This window comes from Temnothorax nylanderi, unplaced genomic scaffold (assembly GCF_030848795.1).
Source record: "Temnothorax nylanderi isolate EJ_2023f unplaced genomic scaffold, tnyl_v1.0 TNYL_tig0268_pilon, whole genome shotgun sequence".
In the NCBI taxonomy this organism is placed as follows: Eukaryota; Metazoa; Arthropoda; class Insecta; order Hymenoptera; family Formicidae; genus Temnothorax; species Temnothorax nylanderi.
The window spans coordinates 926-20,249 of NW_027249330.1; the positions used below are offsets into that span (position 1 = coordinate 926).

Genomic DNA, 19,324 nt, shown 5'->3' on the forward strand with positions numbered 1-19,324 from the left:
AATTACTATTGCCCTTTATTGTATTTATTTTTAAAAATTTTGTATTTCACAAATTCATAAATATTACATATTCAGATTAATGTGTTAACATTATGTTAAAATATTATAAGATAACGTATGTTACACTTGTGTTTTAGATTTACCACGCACTACAAACGCATTACAGTGCACTACTACGAATGCTGATGAATGGCAGGATTGGCAGGATAATGAAAATGTCCCCCCAAACAGATTGGTAAGGGCAAAGATTACAAATTATGAAGGAGGTAATGAAATGTCCCCCCCAACATTTGGCAAGGCAGGCAAGGTTCACAAATATAAAGGAGGTTAGTATGCAAGAGTTGATAATGTACAGTTATCTGTTATACATATATTATCTACACATGTAATAAATACATTCATATATTTTAATGTGTTATAGGATCTGATTTTGAACGCTATGTTGTTCAACATCCAGCATATAGAAATAAAATTAAGTACCTCAAAAAAGGACAGAAACATATTTTAGACAGGTGTCTAATACGGTACAGCCAGAAGAAGAACAGGAAAAGATTGACATTTTCAAGATGTACCTTTGAAAACGAAAATGATTTACAAGCCATGGAAAGAAAACTTGTGGTAATAATGCATCTTATCGGAATGATGGTAAATATATAACTACTTTAATATTAAAAGTTTATGTTTAAAAGAAGACAATAGTTTACGATTGCAGTTTAGAATTGCAGATTTTAAATTGATATTGTTTAATTAGAAAGCCTACAAAAATATATAAAAAATATATACACATATGTAAAAATAAATATATATATACATATGTTAATACATTTGTGTAAAATATTGAAAAAATTATAATAGAAATATTGCCCTCTATTTTGTTTCCGTAATACCTCGAAAAAAAACAGTTATTTAAACAGCTACACTTTTCATTACTCATGTTTGGAACATATAGGTATATAATAATAATAATTTGAAATTATTCTAGATCAAGCAATTAGCACGATTAACAGGTCAGATGTTAAACATTCGTGTTTATGTTTAATGAGACAATAGTCTCAAATGAAGTTGCGGTGCTGTTCAGTTGGCACGGTGCCAAAAAAAAGATTTTTCAAAACTGAACTTGTGCCAAGTATTCTAAGTAAGTAAAATATTAAAAAAATTGTTCCGTTCTTATTATGCTAAAATTTTGTGTAATATAGATATATTAATAGTTCTTAACTATTGGTCACATTTATATACGTGCATTAGAGAAATAAAATTAACTTTTATACTTACTAATTTCAATCGCATAATATTACAAACTTGTGATAAATATTTCTTTTATTAACTAATAAATAATGAATTAATATAAAATTTGTTGTTTTTACAGGTGTGATAAGAAACGCACATGCATCTGTGAAGGATGAACAAATTTCTAATCCTATAAAATATGGTTAGCACATGCCAAAGAACGCATGGATCGAGAGAAAGAAAAGAAAGAGGAGAAACCAAAGAGATCAGGTACACAATAACGAACCTGACGAACCTGACGAACCTGACGAACCTGATCGAAGAGCATGAAAATCTATTTTTAGTATTTTTTTCATATGCGTTTTTTCAATGCTTTTCATGTACAAGTAAATATTTCCGTTTTTTTAATACTCTGCAAAAATGTAAAAGGAAATCCCATTTAAACAATTGATTGACGGTATGCAACTTAACATCCTGCTGATTGCAAATGTAAATTTCTATGATTATATTTCGCTTTGTTCTTTAAAAGAGTTGGTTACTCTGAATGGCTTAATGTGAAGTAATGAATATAAAAATGTATGATTGCGTTGTACAAAGGAAAATATATTATTTATTTCCTCATTTATTTGAAGCGCTAATATTTTATAATAATAAATGATTGCTTCTTTTGCGCGAGAATAAATTTATTTTTATTTGCAATTTATAAATTCCAACAATTAATAGAGAGAATGTTTGTAGTTCAATAAATACACGCGTATATTATACATGTGAAGAAATCTTCATGATGACGTAATATTTACATTAAGCCATCTCGATATTTTATCTTAGAAGACTTCGTCTCGATTTCCCACAACGTAGCGGTTGTGAAAAGTTACCGCGTGCAATCTAATGCGAAATTGTACCGCGATTTTTAGTATTAAGTATCCTAGTTCAGCCGATGAATAGACGCTGCAAAAATAATTCAGTTATATCGACGCAATGAGATGTATTTTGACTTATTGAACTTTTTTATATAACGATTGAAATTAGACAACGTATATTTTAAGATATTGAAGTTTATTGAATATAGTTAAAGTAACTTGTGTCTGATTATAGCTTACATGATATACAATAGAGTTTTTACGAATGCATTGTGAATCTCATATATGCTGAAATCTGGAAAGAGTAAACGTAAACTTTGTAAATTGTGTCCTATACAGTTCAATCGTACAACTGCATGTAATTATTGACTTATAGCTGAATTATATATTGTATTGCACTGATATATATATATATATATATATATATATATATATTATATATATATTATATTATACGAGTCTTCTTCCGCGAGGCATAAGCAAAATTTTATCACGTATAAAGATGATCATTCGAGATATCATTCAATATTGTTATACGCTTACTATTTGTCCCATGTTACATTTTCTTTTTTTTTTACCGATAATATCGTACTCACATTTTTTTAACTGCTGTGTACTCGGACTTGCCGCTATCATCGGTTACGCTTCTTTATAAGATTTGTGTTTCATTATTATTTCGCTGAACTCGACCTGATGTACAATAAGGTTTTAGCTGATGTATCCCTGGGAGTGCTACGATTTATCACATTAGAAAAACCGTTCTCTTACGATGTACTGCTATGATGATGTAAGTCAATTTTGACCACTTTTCTTTTTAAATATATCTGCGCATGTGTAAACTGCATCTATGAACTCAATCAACTCAATAGGGGTATTCAAATAAGTTAGAGTTTAACGGTTTGACAGGTTATGTCGGGTTAAGTCGGTAAAAGTTAATTTTTAAACTTTTAACCCAAAGATTAATGTGATAGGTTAATGAGTCACTTATGTATTTGGCATAACCTTAAAGAGTAGCGCGCCCAAAGTTAATTAATTAACTTTTACTCGACTTTAACCCGACCTAAACCTGTCAAACCGTTAAACTTTAACTTATTTGAATACCCCTCATAGGTTAAGAAAAATGACTTACATAGTGTAAGTAGGCTGTAACCCCTCCATATATACTACACATATTAATTATATTACACATTAATTATATATTACACTATTAATTTATGTATTACACATATTATTAATTATTTACCACATATTATTAATGAAAACATTAATTTATATTATAATAAATACAGTAGGTAAACTATGTTAGTTCTAAATTACTCTGTGTGCGTGCATGCGCGCGTGTGTGTGGTGTGTGTGTGATAATCGACAGGATCTCGTTATCGTGAACCGTTTTCGGGGCGCCGCGGGGGTATCGGGTTACACACGGTATCGGATTTCGCGGGGGTACCGCGTTTTTGCCGCGCCGCGGGAGAGGGGGTCCGCGTTTTCGCCGCGCCGCGAGGTCCGCGTGCAACGACCGCGTTGGTCCGCGCGACGTCTTCTCGTTCGCGTTATCTCCCCTCGTAGATGTTCTTTCGCGCCCCCGTCCCCCATTCTCGCGCGTCTTCACGGTCGCGGTCTCTCTCTCTCCATCGCTCGCGGTCTCTCTCTCGTTCCCGTTCGCGCACGTCTTCTCGTTCGCGCGGTCTCTCTCTCTCCCTCGCTCGCGGTCTCTCTCTCGTTCCCGTTCGCGCGCGTCTTCTCGCTCGCGGCTCCCGTTCGCGTTCTCGCTCACGCTATTTAATCGTTTGGATCTTCGCGATATTTATTTTTAATATTACATTTAAGTAAGCGATAAACGAAGACAGCTTAATTCTAATGACAGGGAATGGGATGAATGGTAAATGAAAAAGAAAAATCGTTTAAACTTTTTACCATATTATAAACTTATTTATTTGTCATGTGGCATGAATTTTGTGTCGACAAGAATTCATACAAATAGGTTAGATTACTATGCACTTTATTCCTCTGATGGGGTTGAAAGACATTTTAGGGAAGCCAACCCTTTACAAAATCATCTTACAATTAAATTATTTCCGCGTATAAGAAGACATACGAGTGTCTTCCTCGTTTAAATTATAGACGGATTCGTCAAGAAGTCTCGCGATGATTTCATCGAACACGTGTAAAACTGCAAATTTTGCAGTTTTTTTTTCGAAAGGCGCATCCGTACGGATGCTGAGATGAAATTAGATATGATAAAAAAGCAAACGTTGCATTATTAGTAGGATATAATTGACGAATCTGGGGGATACGCTCAGTGGCCGAGGACTGGAAGTCGCGAGTGCAACAAATTGTGGTAGAAAGAGGAACATGGAGCAAGAGTGTTTGGAGCAAACCACCCTTTTAAATTCGAGGGAAGACTTTGCCGCGTGGGAGCAACGATGCGACGAGTTTATCGAATCGTTGGAAGAACAAAGTCGAATTAAACGGCCGCGATTATCGATCGGTCTTAAACAGTCGTTGGTCGCTTGTATCGCACGACTCGAAGGTCTGAAAGATTCGGTACGTCAACGTTTCGTGCATGTGGGTGCAGGATACAGTGCGAGTGAGACAGGACTTAGATGGCGTGAGATAGATACGGCTTTTGAAAGTCGTATACTGACCGGTGTGGTAATAAATTCCAAACACATCGACCCTCATCAATTTCTCAAAGATGCGAGAGACATTGTACTCATTCATGTGCGAATCGTCATGCACGACATGAAAATGTAAAAATAAACACAATGTTTAATGGTGAATTTGTTGCGGGCGACAAACGCGCGAATAAAAGTATCGCTACGAGAAACTATGAACTCTTCCGTGAGTCCGATTTGTGTGAGTGGTACAAGCGACACGTCATCGAGCCTACCCAAGCAAAGCTGGAGGAATTCCAGGAACGCGATAGCGGATGGGCGTTGTCGCGTATACTTACTTTGACTGTAAATGTGAACAAATATAATCCATTGCACGCGGGGTGTCTTGTGGAAATACCGCGAGAAATTAAATTGAAGAGAGCGGTGATAAACGTGCGATCAATGGACAATGCATGTTTCGCATGGTCAGTGATGGCGGCTCTGCATCCAGCCCAAATAAATGCAGATCTGCAATCGTCGTATCCTCATTACACGTCGGTACTAAATCTTACAAACATTAAATTTCCAATGACGTTGGATCAAATTAAACGGTTTGAAGATCACAACGAAATCTCCATCAATGTGTACGGTATCGAGAAAAAAAAACAAGGAACTTGCGATCTTGCCAATACGGGTTACTGGTCGAAAGATGGACAGGCATGTAAATATGCTGTACGTGCACGACGACAACGTGGGACATTTTGCGTGGATCAAGAACCTATCCCGCCCTCGTGAGCTCGCAATTGAGCAAGAATAGGAACAAAAAATACTTTTGCGATCGGTGAGTATACATTCTAATAAATAATAAAAATAATTTTACGTGAAAGATATATAAAAAAAATTTCATTATTTACAGATGTCTGCACTATTTCTACACGAGCGAGAAATTGGAAGCCCACACCGTCGACTGTCGGGAGATGACGACTGCGCGATCAAGTTACCGAGCGATAACGACAAGTGGTTGGCTTTCAAGAATCACGGCAGGAAGGAACGAGTTCCGTTTATAGTATACGCCGACCTTGAATGTACCCTGGAGAAGATGGAAGCGGATCCGGAAACGTCCAGGTACACGTATCAACATCATCGCGTATTTAGCATAGGATACTACGTGCGCTGCTCGTACGACGACTCGCTATCAATGTATCGGTTTCGTCGCGATAAGGAGTGCGTCGCGTGGTTCGCCGAGGAGCTAAGACGTTTAGCTCACGACGTAAAGACAATCTTGTCCACTAATGTACCCATGGCGGATTTCACGCGAGACGAGTGGGAAAAGTTTAACAGCGCAACGCACTGTCACGTGTGCGAAAAACCGTTCGAGCCAGACGACGTGCGAGTACGCGATCATTGTCATCTGACCGGTCAGTACAGAGGTCCCGCGCACTCAAACTGTAATCTAAACTATAAAGATTCGCATTGCATTCCCATAGTTTTTCATAATTTATCGGGCTATGACGCGCATTTTATTATAACGGAAATAGCAACAGCGTACGAAGGACATGTAGACTTGCTCCCAATTACAAAAGAGAAATATATTTCGTTACGAAAAACGTTAAAAGCACCGAAGATAAAGATAAGAAAACTTGCGTCAAATTGCGATTTATCGATTCGTACAAGTTTCTCACCGCTAGTCTCGACAAATTGGCATCATATCTCAGCAAGGATAAACTGCGAATATTGCAACGCGAATTTTGTAAAATATCCGCAGAAAATTTTGATTTGCTGACACGAAAAGGCGTATTTCCGTACGAGTACATTGACTGCGTCGAAAAGTTGGAGGACTCGTGTTTACCACCGCGCGACTCGTTTTATAGTTCATTGACAGGTGACACCGTATCCGAGAGCGATTACGCACACGCCGTCAACGTCTGGCAGCGGTTCACCATTCGAACGCTCGGTGACTACAGCGATTTATATCTCAAAACCGATGTCTTGCTGTTGGCCGATATCTTTGAAAATTTTCGCGATAGCTGCGTCGCGAGTTATGGACTCGATCCCGCGTATTATTATACTCTACCAGGTTTTACGTGGGATGCTATGTTGAAGCATACGCGTATCAATTTCGAATTGCTCACCGACATTGACATGGTCATGTTTATCGAACGCGGTATACGCGGCGGTTTGAGTCAATGTTCAAACAGATACGCGCTGGCCAACAACAAGTACATGCAGTCGTACGATCCATCGAAACCGTCGTCATATCTGATGTATTTCGACGTAAACAACTTATACGGCTGGGCAATGTGTCAACCATTGCCATACGCAGATTTCAATGGGTTGACGACGTGACCGATTTTAATGTTATGGATGTCGCGTTGGATTCCACGATAGGCTACATTCTCGAAGTCGACTTGGAATATCCGCAACATCTTCACGACGCGCACACTGACCTACCGTTCTGTCCGACGCGCGATAAACCACCCGGTAAGCGGCAGGACAAGCTCCTCGCAACATTATACGATAAGAAACGTTACGTCATACATTATCGCAACCTGCAGCAGTGCACTCGTCATGGTCTCCGTATATCAAAGATTCACCGCATATTGAAATTCGCGCAATCTCCATGGCTTCGCGATTATATAGAACTTAATACGAAATTTAGAACATTGGCCAAGAATGATTTCGAGAAAAATTTATACAAATTGATGAACAATGCTGTGTTTGGCAAAACCATGGAGAATGTGCGCAATCACGTTGACGTGCGACTCGTGACTCATTGGGAGGGTAGATACGGCGCGGAGGCAATGATCGCGAAACCAAATTTTCATAGCCGAAGCGTCTTTCGGAGAATTTAGTAGCAATAGAAATGCGAAAACTCGAGGTGAAGTTCGACAAACCAATCTACGTGGGTATGTGCATCCTCGATATATCCAAGACATGTTTGTACGAATTTCACCACGAGTACATGTTACCATTGTATCACGACAAGTGTAAAGTCACGTACACCGATACGGACAGTCTCATTTATCACATCGAGTGCGACGATGTGTATGACACCATGAAGCGCCACATTATTAGATTTGACACTAGCGATTACGCGATCGATAATGCGTACGGTATCCCACTCGCCAATAAAAAAGTACCGGGCTTAATGAAAGACGAAAATACGGTGCGATAATGACCGAATTCGTCGGGCTTAGAGCAAAGATGTACGCCTTGCGAGTCGACGGTAAGAAAGATACGAAAAAGGCTAAAGGTGTTAAGAGTAACGTCGTAGCCAGGTCGATAACGTTCGACGATTACACGCGATGTCTGCACGACGAAATTGAAATGACGCGACAGCAAGCCTGCATAAGATCCAAACAGCACGAGGTATACACCGTGTCCGAAACGAAAATAGCTCTAAGTCCGTACGATGATAAGCGATACATTATACCCGGTTCTACCGAGACGCTGCCATGGGGGCATTATAAAATACCTTTGTAAAATACAATTGTAAATACATTTAGATATGTATGAAAATAATGACTCATTTGTATGTATAATATGTTTTTATATTGTAATAAATTTTTACAATACATTATTCTTGTGTATCCATGAATTGTGTGAATTATCAAATCCTAACCACTTTACATAAACCTCATCCCCCCTTTTGCGCAAAACTTTTTCAACGAGATACACGTCGGGATTGGCAACGCAATGTAACTCGTATTCGTAGAAGCCGCCGGCGACGGGTTTTCCGCAGGAATCTTCCAATAGATACGTCACGGGATTAGTTTTCTGCACTTTGACGATTCTAAACACCTCCGTGGTCCAATTTGGCGTGTATCCTTTCTCGAAGATTGTCTTGAATTTACTCACGCGTACCGAGTCGCCCACTCTGAATCGCGCGGGACCAGCGATCTTTACGTGGCTGTACACCGTTGTTAGGAGCTTGTCGGTGATCGCGGGGGTAACATCGATGGGTCGCATGCCGATAGTTCGATGCTTTCGCGCGTTGTAATCCGATACGAGACCCGACAGCGAATCGATCCATTTGTAATTTCCGTTGAGCGTAAACATTTTCCACATATCGTTCTTGAGCGTGCGATTGAATCGTTCGACGACCGATGCCTTCATTACGGAATAGGTCGAATAGTGATTGATATTATGTTTCTTCAAGAGTTTCTGCACGTTTGCGTTGTAAAATTCTTTGCCCTTGTCAGTCTGCAGATTTTTCGGACATCTTCCGCCGTCTCGAATTATTTTCGCTATCGCCGTAGTAACCTCGGTTCCGCTCTTGGCCTTGAGCGGTACGGCCCATGCGTGCTTGCTCAGCACGTCGATAACGGTGAGTATGTAGTAGTAGCCTCTGTTGAATCGCGTGTATGGACGCATCTCGACCACATCCGCCTGCCACAGGTCATCGTATCCGCGCACTATGACGCGTCTTCGCGAAAAATTTCTTCTCGCAGGAGCGTGTAGTTCTTCCACCAGCCTCCGTTTCTCAGTTGATTGCTTCTTACTAGCCATGACGCTGACGCGCAACTGACGCAGAGATCAGATGTACGTTCTTATCTATTCGCGATGATTCGCAATTACATCTTGAATCATCTTTTGAAGTTCGTTTAGGGTAATTTGCGCGTTATTCTGGAATGTGGCCATCTTTCTCTCAATTTCATCCTGCTGATCCTTCAAAATTTGCACGCTCTGCTGCACGTAACGTTTATTGGCTGCATCGCCATCATCTACAGGCGGCGCTATCCGTCGAATCTTGCGCGATTTCGCGTCAAAGTCGGTGGCGACCATGCAAAGAGCGTTATCGCGCACGTAATTTCTGATTAATCCGCTCCATTGATAGTACGGTTCCGCACCGCCTCTTCCGAGCGATATACCAAACTTGTTGATCGGCATTTCGATGTTGATTGAACGACTCGCCGACGCGCGGTTTAATTTATAATAAGTCCAGCCTCGCGAAGTTCCTCGATAATCGACAGGATCTCGTTATCGTGACCGGTGTGACCCGCTAGGCGCGAAGCTTCGAGCAATCGGAGACGATCTACAAGCTCGTTGGGATCGTCCCAATGAACATAGTCGATCTTGTTGTCGTTTAATGTCATGGCACGCGGTATACCTTTTCCAGCTTTTTTACCCGAAATTGACGATGCAATTATATGGTCGATCTTGTTGCCGTTTAATGTCGTGGCACGCGGTATACCTTTTCCAGCTTTTTACCCGAAATCAACGGTGCGATTATTTGTGTGTACTTGTATCCCCTGTTGCCATTTATTCGAGCGTGAGCATCATAATTGCGCTTATGAGCACTCGTCGTCAACAGAATGCTCTTGTATGTTTGCATATCGTCCACCGTGTAGATATCGTCATTGGGAAATTTCTTAAAGATCAACTCGTAAAGACCGCGTGTGCCAGCGTATCGTATGCCGTCGATAATTATGTTGTCCGCGTTGTTCACGTCAAAACGTTTATTACCGAGCATCATTCCATCGTTGCTGAAATAAACGCCGTATACGGTGTCTATACCGCTTTCTTGATCGCCGCTCAGAACTGCTCCGACGTACTTTTGGCCCAATAGACCAAAGTGATCTCGCAACGTTTCTCGACCCTCAGATGTTTGCAACTGCTGTCGAACGGACGTCACGAGTGAGTCATCCGTGGTTTCGAAAACATCTTCGTTTGCGAGTGATTCGAGTATTGTGGGTTGCACGGAAGGCGCAGAGGTTATCGGTGGTTCATTCAATGGACCTGTCGATCGTTTCGATTTATGCGGTTGTAAAATTTTGGTTATTTCGCTCAAATTAGATGGCACATTTATCGATCGTTTCAACGTAACCGGAGTTGAAGCCATTACAGAGTCGTTAAACGAGGCGTTTGGTCGTTTTCGTTTGAACTTTGGCTCTTCGTCTTCCCACACCGTTTCATTCTCAATCTTTGACACGTCAGATTCTTTGCCAACGGTGTTTTCGGCAATCTGCCTTAGAGGCTCGATGATGGGCTTAAAGTGTCTCTCCAACGCGATATCTTCCTCCATTTTGCCAGTTTTTAAGGCGTGATACTTTTTGCGAATCGAATCGCTTGTTTTCGCAATTTGATTTGCTATTCTCTCGCGCTCTCTAATCTCCTCGCCGCAGTCCATGTTGCGATAACGTTGTTCAATCGGCGCGTCGACAACAACTAACCGCGTTTCGGTATCGCAAAGTCGTTAAATCCTTTTCTGTATCGACCATTCGAAATCGCGCTGTCCTTGTCTATCACCACGAATCCATACTTTTGTTGCCAACATGTATCACACAATTTGCTGAAATCATCGTATGACATATCTGTGTTTACGTGATCGTTGAATATGTGTTTCAGATTGGTACCATCCTGTTTAAACAGAATCAATAAATTCGCGTTGTCGCGTATAAGATGCTTCGGTATCTTTGCATACGTCTGACAAAGATAGAAGGAGTCAACGTCGGCGTGCCGGCCCATTGCAAAGTATTCTCTTATCGTATCCTGCTTGTCGCATGCCACGTCATCAAAGATAAAAATAGAATTCGGGAGCGCCTCGCTCGGTGGAATGACGTCACTGTTATTCGAGAACGTAAAGTAGCCAATTTCTTCTATCGGTGTTAGTATATTCTCCAAATATCGGTATTTCGACTGTTGCAGCGATTTCGAGTACACATACACGTTCTCGAAACGTACACCGTGCGGACTTTCCAGCAAGCTTATCAAGACGTTTGTCTTGCCGCAATTCGACGGACCGCAGATGATACCACGTATAGAAATCGGTAGCATGTCTCCATGTTTGCGTACCTCTTTCGTTAACTATCGTCAAAGTTTGTCACTTTGATCGTCCGCGATTGTCGTACAAACCGCATTTTACCTCCCCTCCACAACGAATGAAAAACAGTATCGAGAAAGCTGGCCTATTTATAGAGGCGCGTAGAGCTGAGATGCTCAGTCTTTAAAATGTTTTTGCTCGTGTCGGATAACAGCGATATTTACGATTTAACCGCCGAGCAGTTAAAGTATATACCAAAGGTCATTCTACTACGGCAGTTTTATAATCATATAGATTATTTGTGGGATAAGCTTCCCGAACATATCAAGGCAGATTCGGAGGTTCAGCAATACCGTCGCTGTTTAATACATTATAATTTGTCGTGTCAGCAAACGCACATCGACGGTCCGCCGCCGTTGATAAAAACTGTGGCGAATGCCGCCGAAGATAGGTCGAGGTCTGTTGAATCGCGCGATAAACGCGCTTCCGATCGAATTACACATTCCCGGCTATCAATTTTGCGGTCCGGGAACTCATTTAGAAACACGATTGGCAAGAGGTGATCAGGGTATTAATCCATTGGACGCAGCGTGTCGCGAGCACGACATAGCCTACTCGCGTAGCAGCGATCTCGCAGAACGACACGTGGCAGACAATATACTTGCCGCGAAAGCGCGAAAACGTGTCACCGCGAACGATTCGACTCTCGGAGAGAGAGCTGCAGCTACAGCCGTCTGGGCGGCCATGAAGGCTAAAACGAAACTCGGTATGGGTTTGAAAACGAAGAAAAAGAAGAAGAACAAGCGAATACTTCCGATAGCGAAACGCGGTGGTATTCTACCAATCCTGCCGTTATTAGGGGTTCTCGGTTCGTTGGTCGGCGGAGCGGCGGGAGTCGCAAAGGCCGTGAACGATAACAAAGCCGCGCGACGTCAGCTGGAAGAGATGCAACGTCACAATCGCGCCATGGAAGGTCACGGACTTTATCTCGCTCCGTACAAACGCGGACGGGGAGTCTCGAGAAAAAAAAAAACGTCGAAGAGACGCTAAAAATCCCCAAGGGTGTAACTACCAACGTACAACTGCAACAATTGGCAAAGCGTATGCGCATTCCATATTTTCGAGGTATTTTCATGCGCGACTCGTTACCGATCGGCGGTGTACGTCGAAACGAAAGCGGTATCGTGAATTTGGATAATACTGAGGGACCGGGTACTCACTGGGTGGCGTACGCGAAGAGGGGAGATCGTGCCATATATTTCGACAGTTTTGGCAATCTTCGACCACCGAGAGAATTGGCGCAGTATCTAAAGAACAATGTAATAGAGTACAATCGCACGCCATATCAGCGATACGATCAGAGCAATTGTGGACAACTGTGTCTGCGTTTTCTACAGTCGGCTGACAATCAATTTAAAGACCGGCGTTACGCTGTTTAATCTCAGTATTCATTCAAACATGTCACTGACATTTACGCTCACCGGCAAGAGCAGCATCCTCGCGGTAAGCTACTTTCCCGCCGTGGATTTGAGCGATGGCGATTACGAGCTCGGTCTGACAGATTTTGAAACCTATCACACGATACCGAATGTAAATTCGTCGAACAATAAATTCTACTATGACGACGACAAGGAGATTACCATTCCCGAAGGATCGTACGAACTGCGTGATATAGACATGTATCTGAAACGCGCTCTTTTATGGGATCAATCCAATGTCTCGATAAATGAAGATGAATCGCACCCATTGATTATTCGGGCTAATAACAATACGATGAAGAGCGAGATCAAGTGCGCTTATCGGATAAATTTCACCAAACCGAACAACATTGGATCGCTGCTGGGATTTTCAGCGAATCGCGTGCTGGAGTCGCGACAATGGCACGAATCGGATGTTCCGATAAATATCATCAACGTAAACATCATTCGCATAGAGTGTAACGTGACCGCGGGTGCGTACAGCAACGACAAGTACGTGCACACGATACACGAGTTTTCACCGAGTGTGCCTCCAGGATATAAGATATCGGAAACGCCGGCACAGATCATTTACCTTCCGATCATCGTACGGAGCATTTCGGATTTGACGCTTCGCGTCGTGGATCAGGACGGCCGATTGATTGATTTTCGTGGAGAGGAGATCACCGTTAGACTGCATGTACGAAGACGACAGCGATAACGTGAGATGCTCGTACTGAACGAAGCTGAGCAGGTGCAACAGACGAGAAACAAAATTAGAGAGACAATCCGATCGCCAAAGAAGAAACTCACTGCGTCGAACGTTGAATTTCTGAAATCATTGGGTTTCGTCGTACGAAATGGCTAATATCTTAAACATTGGAGGTGAACCGATCTTTGACGACAGCGTCGTCAAGATTGAGACACACACGTACAATCCGTATGCCAACACAACGTTTGGACATAACGATGAGATAAGAATACCCATACAACAACAGGATTTATACACGTTGCCGTGCGAGAGCTTTCTCTACGTTGAAGGAAGATTGACGATAAAGAAAAGGGATGACGAGTCTCAGGCAACGCTTGCGAATAATTGTGCAGCGTTCATGTTCGATGAGATTCGATACGAGCTCAACGGTGTGGAGATTGATCGCAACAGAAACGTTGGAATAACCAGTACCATCAAGAACTATGTATCGCTATCGTATAATGATTCTCAACTCATGCGGAATGCTGGATGGGACGTTTCATCGAGCATACCGGAAGGATACTTCAACTTTTGCGTACCGCTCAAGAGGTTGCTGGGCTTTTGCGAGGATTACAAACGCGTGGTTGTTAACGCTCGTCACGAATTAATTTTGATACGAGCGCGCAGCGATAACAATTGCATTGTGGGAAATCCGGCGACGGAGCCGGAAATTGAATTGTTTAAAGTACAGTGGCGAATGCCTCACGTCACATTAAACGAGATCAATAAGCTATCCATGCTACGGGCCTTGGAAAGCGGGCGATATCTTAGTGTTAGTTTCCGTTCGTGGGATCTGTACGAGTACCCCATGTTGCAGAGCACGACCAAGCATTCGTGGGCCGTCAAAACGGCGACTCAGCTGGAGAAGCCGCGATACGTTATCTTTGCGCTGCAGACCGGGCGCAAGAATATCATGTCTCAAAATGTTAGCGTATTCGATGACTGTAACTTGACCAACGTGAAACTTTATCTAAACTCTGAATTTTATCCGTACGACGACTTGAATCTGGATTTTGGCAAAAATCGATACGCCGTCCTTTTCGATATGTATGCGCGTTTTCGTAAAGCTTATTACGGATACGATTCCAGTGATACGCTTTGCAGCTTGTATACATTCCTGATGGAAGGACCTTTTGTGGTCATCGATTGCTCGCGACAAAACGAATCTGTCAAGAGCGCCACCGTGGATGTGCGAATAGAATTTGACTGCAAAGAGAATGTACCGGCAAATACTACCGCCTATTGCCTCATCTTGCATGATCGTGTAATCGAATACTGTCCATTGTCGAACGTAGTGCGCAAAATCATGTAAATTGCAATATCAGCGGGTATTGCGATATAAGAAGCACTGATGTACCGCGATAAGATACAGATTGCTCCGTCGTTTCGTCATGATCGTACCAACGTTTGTCGATCTGCAAGGCTTCACCGTCGGGATGAAATTTGTCGTAAAGGAGGTGGCGGTTCTGAGAAACGGGACCGTTTTGGCACATTACATTTTTACATGTCCCATGCCATGGAGTCTCCTCACGAAATCCGACAAATCATGCGCTTCTTGGTTGATTGCAAATCACCATGGACTACGATGGGAGGATGGAAACGTGCCATACAGCATGGCGAAACATTTAATTACATCGGCCGTGCTTGGAGAGGGTAACGAGACGTCGACTCTTGTGTACGTCAAGGGATGCCAGAAACGAGAATGGCTGGTGGATTTACTTGAGAATAAAGCTAGAAAAAATCTAAACATTGAGACTTTGGATGCCGATTACGAAGATATCGAATCTTTAAATAATCTAGATGTTACTAATACTATAAGATGTGAAAAACATGTTAAGAATTGCGCATTACAAAATGTATTAAAAATATGTAACTGGTGGTCGCGACACCAGAAAAAATTATGATTTTTTTTTAAAATAAACTATATATGTATATATAAAATGTTTTATTTCCTTTTCCCACATAGTTTGTAATATAATATAGATGTTTTAGTTGTTTAAAAGCTATTCAAAAGCTGTTTTAGCTGTTCAAAAGCTGTTTTTAGTTGTTTGATAGTTGTTTTTAGTTGTTTTTAAAGATGTTTTTTGTTGTTTTTAGTTGTTTTTAGTTGTTTCTAAAGATGTTTTTTGTTGTTTTTAGTTGTTTTTAGTTGTTTTTAAAGATGTTTTTTGTTGTTTTTAGTTGTTTTTAGTTGTTTTAGTTGTTTCTAAAGATGTTTTTAGTTGTTTTTAGTTGTTTTTAGCTGTTTTTAGTTGTTTGATAGTTGTTTTTAGTTGTTTTAAAGATGTTTTTTGTTGTTTTTAGTTGTTTTTAGTTGTTTCTAAAGATGTTTTTAGTTGTTTGATAGCTGTTTGATAGATGTTTTTAAAGCTGTTTTAGTTGTTTTTAGTTGTTTAATAGTTGTTTTTAGTTGTTTTTAAAGATGTTTTTTGTTGTTTTTAGTTGTTTCTAAAGATGTTTTTAGTTGTTTTTAGTTGTTTTTTAGCTGTTTTTAAAGTTGTTTGATAGCTGTTTTTAAAGTTGTTTTTAAAGATGTTTTAAAGAAGTTTGATAGCGGTTCAATAGCAGTTATACAGATTAAACCATTGAAAGTTAATGTTGCGATATCGTTTTCATGAACATACGTGTCTCGCGGTGACTTCATTGCACACGTGCAAAACTGTACATCGTAGATTTTTCGCAAGGCGCATCCGTACGGATGCTGAGATCATTGTGAAATTAGATATGTTAAACAAACGATGTGACAATAGTGAGATATAGAAGGATGAATTTGAGGGTACGCTCAGTAGTCGTGGACCGAAAGTCGCGAGTACAACACATAACATGAGCGACGAGTACATAAAATTGTGCAAACCGGTGCTCAATAGTAAATTCAAAATAGTGAAAATCAGCGAACCGCGGATGAGAAATTGTAGCAGATTGTACTTGTCGGACGTCGACGTAGCGCGATATTTGATCCGTCGCCAATTGGGAATCGCCGATCTCCGATCGAACCGGGAGTTTCTCAACACCGAATTTAATTGGAAAAGAACCTTCGGATATTTTCCAAAGTTTATATTTTAGCGCGTGAGTGGAACAGAGTGTATATAAAATGGATTTCGAAGAATTGCAGTTTGAAGGAGAAGAAAGAATGGAAGTTGAAGTGAATGAACAAGAAAAAGAAGAAATGGACGTTGAAGTGAATGAAGAGGAAGAAATGGATGATGATGATGCAATATTGTCAGACGATTCATGTTATGACAGCGAAAGGTCTGATACGGAAGAAATTTTCAGAGTTTTAAACCAAGCTGAAGTGAATACGTTGAATCCTTTGAAAAAGATGTGTTGCACATACTTTTATTTCACTTCCGGGCACGCAAAGTTTTGTGTATCATGTATGGTGAGAATAAGCGGACTGTTCTCAATGTTGTACGCTGAGCGAAAACATGACACCCGTCTTTATGTACTCATGGACGGTCTCTTCTGTTCATCATGTGGAGATCCATTATATCTAATTATGCCATGTAATCTGTGTCCTGTGTGCACATGTCATTTGTGAAAGACATAGCCTGCAGTATTTTTAACTATTTTAGTGAAGCTTGTTTTATTAACCTTGATAGCTGTCTTTTTTCTCGCGAGGATTATTTTTGCATAACATAATACGCCGCAGATAAATCACGCGCATCCTCGCTTCTCATCTTATTCGATAGCGGTTCAGAGTATCCACCTGCGACTGCATGATGCAAAGGTAAGTAGAAGATTATTTTTCATGATAGCTAGTTTTGATAATATAATATGTCACAGATAAATCACGTACAACCCTCTCTCTTCATTTTTCAATGCCCTATAAATTGAGCTCGGGCTAGAGCGCGGTCAGTATAACGAACATCTTTAGCGACGATCGACAGCTATCAGATTCCGCGTGAATTTTTGATTGAGTGCGTGTGTGACAATGGAGTACATTGAAATATTTTTTCCAAGGAACATCTTGGTACGAAGTGCGACAAAAGTGTAGTGACATACATTATAGAGTTTTTAATGTTTTTTCTTTTTTGTTTAGTGGATGTGGCCGCGATGGGTGCGGCGCATTTTAAGGATCGAGGTGCAGATGGAGGACTTGTGGGTGCGGATCCGCATCCCCCGAGATTGCGTGGGTATAATTTTTTCCTTTGTGCGTGCGTGCGCATGTTTTAAGAAAAAGTAATATTTTTAATGTTTATCTTAAAGCTGCGTATGGACTATCATATCCCAGGATTTATTAATATTGATTACTGGCGGTGGATGCGAGAGGAGAGACGTATAAACAGAGAACTGCAGGACTATCAATTCGATTCGTACTCGTTGCGAAGACTCTTCGGGGAGGATATAGAGGAGGAGGAGGAGGAATACTGGTAAGACAATCGCTTTTTTAATAAAAAATATTGAATCCTTATCTTAATCGTGTTATTGCATTTATGTGTTTCAGGTGAAGAAAATTTGCCGCAAAATATCTTCAGAAATTTGCATGATAAATGTACTTTATATGTAATCATGATAGTTGTAAAGTCATAATAGTAACGTTGACTTATTATTTGTTACAGCTAATGATTTTGCGTTCGATAAAACTATAATTTTTGCAAGTTTCTTTGATAGTTACTATAATGAAGAAAGACGTACATAAATGTTATAAAATTTTATTTTAGTGCTATTATTGTATGCTTTGATAGGAATACTTTGAGAAATAAATGTATATTAAAATGCATATCACTGTATCTAAAATTATCTTTCCTTCTGTCTACCGTTCCCTTGTCCACCGTCAGCGGTTTAGAATTACAGAGCGGTAACTCTCGATAAGAATGTGCGTGCCGCACTCGTCGCGCGATCATTAAACGTTTTCTCATCTGTCTCGTATAAATTATTAAATATTCTTCCTCTTATTTCCAATAAATAAATCACTTAAAATAATATAAAAATGATCTAACTATAATGGGTGACGGGAGCGAGAAGACGCGCGCGAACGGGAACGAGAGAGAGACCGCGAGCGATGGAGAGAGAGAGACCGCGACCGTGAAGACGCGCGAGAATGGGGGACGGGGGCGCGAAAGAACATCTACGAGGGGGAGATAACGCGAACGAGAAGACGTCGCGCGGACCAACGCGGTCGTTGCACGCGGACCTCGCGGCGCGGCGAAAACGCGGACCCCCTCTCCCGCGGCGCGGCAAAAACGCGGTACCCCCGCGAAATCCGATACCCGTGTGTAACCCGATACCCCCGCGGCGCCCCGAAAACGGTTCACGATAACGAGATCCTGTCGATTATCACACACACACACACACACACGCGCGCATGCACGCACACAGAGTAATTTAGAACTAACATAGTTTACCTACTAAATACTAATAAATAAAAACATCAATTTAATAAAGTAAAATTACAAAATTATTAACCTAAACCTAATCTATATGCGAGCGCGTGCGCCTGGCTGCGCATGTACTGAAACCTTCCCGTTTTCATCATTTCATGAAACTGTAGACATTCGCTGCGAAATTCTATGGGAACATTCGCTGCGAAATTCTATGGGAGAAGCTACCCCGGACATTCGAACGTTCGTAGAAAGTACTTCGTATATCGCAGTACGTATGCGATTGTTCTGAGATTATCGCAATATACTTTTGCGATAATCTCAGATCGTTCTCAGATTCTCCCTGTGCTG

The 19,324-nt window shown here is 41.1% G+C and overlaps 1 protein-coding gene across 3 annotated transcripts; it reads left to right on the plus strand.

Annotated features, from left to right (window-relative positions):
- The first annotated feature begins 11,894 nt into the window (after positions 1 to 11,894).
- Positions 11,895 to 19,084, plus strand: LOC139780228 (uncharacterized). 3 transcript variants are annotated; one of them, XM_071718763.1, is made up of 3 exons: positions 11,895 to 17,781; positions 17,859 to 18,022; positions 18,097 to 19,084. In XM_071718763.1, exons 1-3 carry the CDS (start codon positions 17,695 to 17,697, stop codon positions 18,098 to 18,100), a joined length of 255 nt encoding a protein of 84 aa, XP_071574864.1. In that variant the 5' UTR covers positions 11,895 to 17,694; the 3' UTR covers positions 18,101 to 19,084. The 3 variants fall into 3 exon arrangements, with proteins under 3 accessions (XP_071574864.1, XP_071574862.1, XP_071574863.1); XM_071718761.1 differs by having other exon boundaries at positions 11,895 to 18,022; positions 18,097 to 19,072; XM_071718762.1 differs by having other exon boundaries at positions 17,859 to 19,072.
- The last annotated feature ends 240 nt before the right edge of the window (positions 19,085 to 19,324 follow it).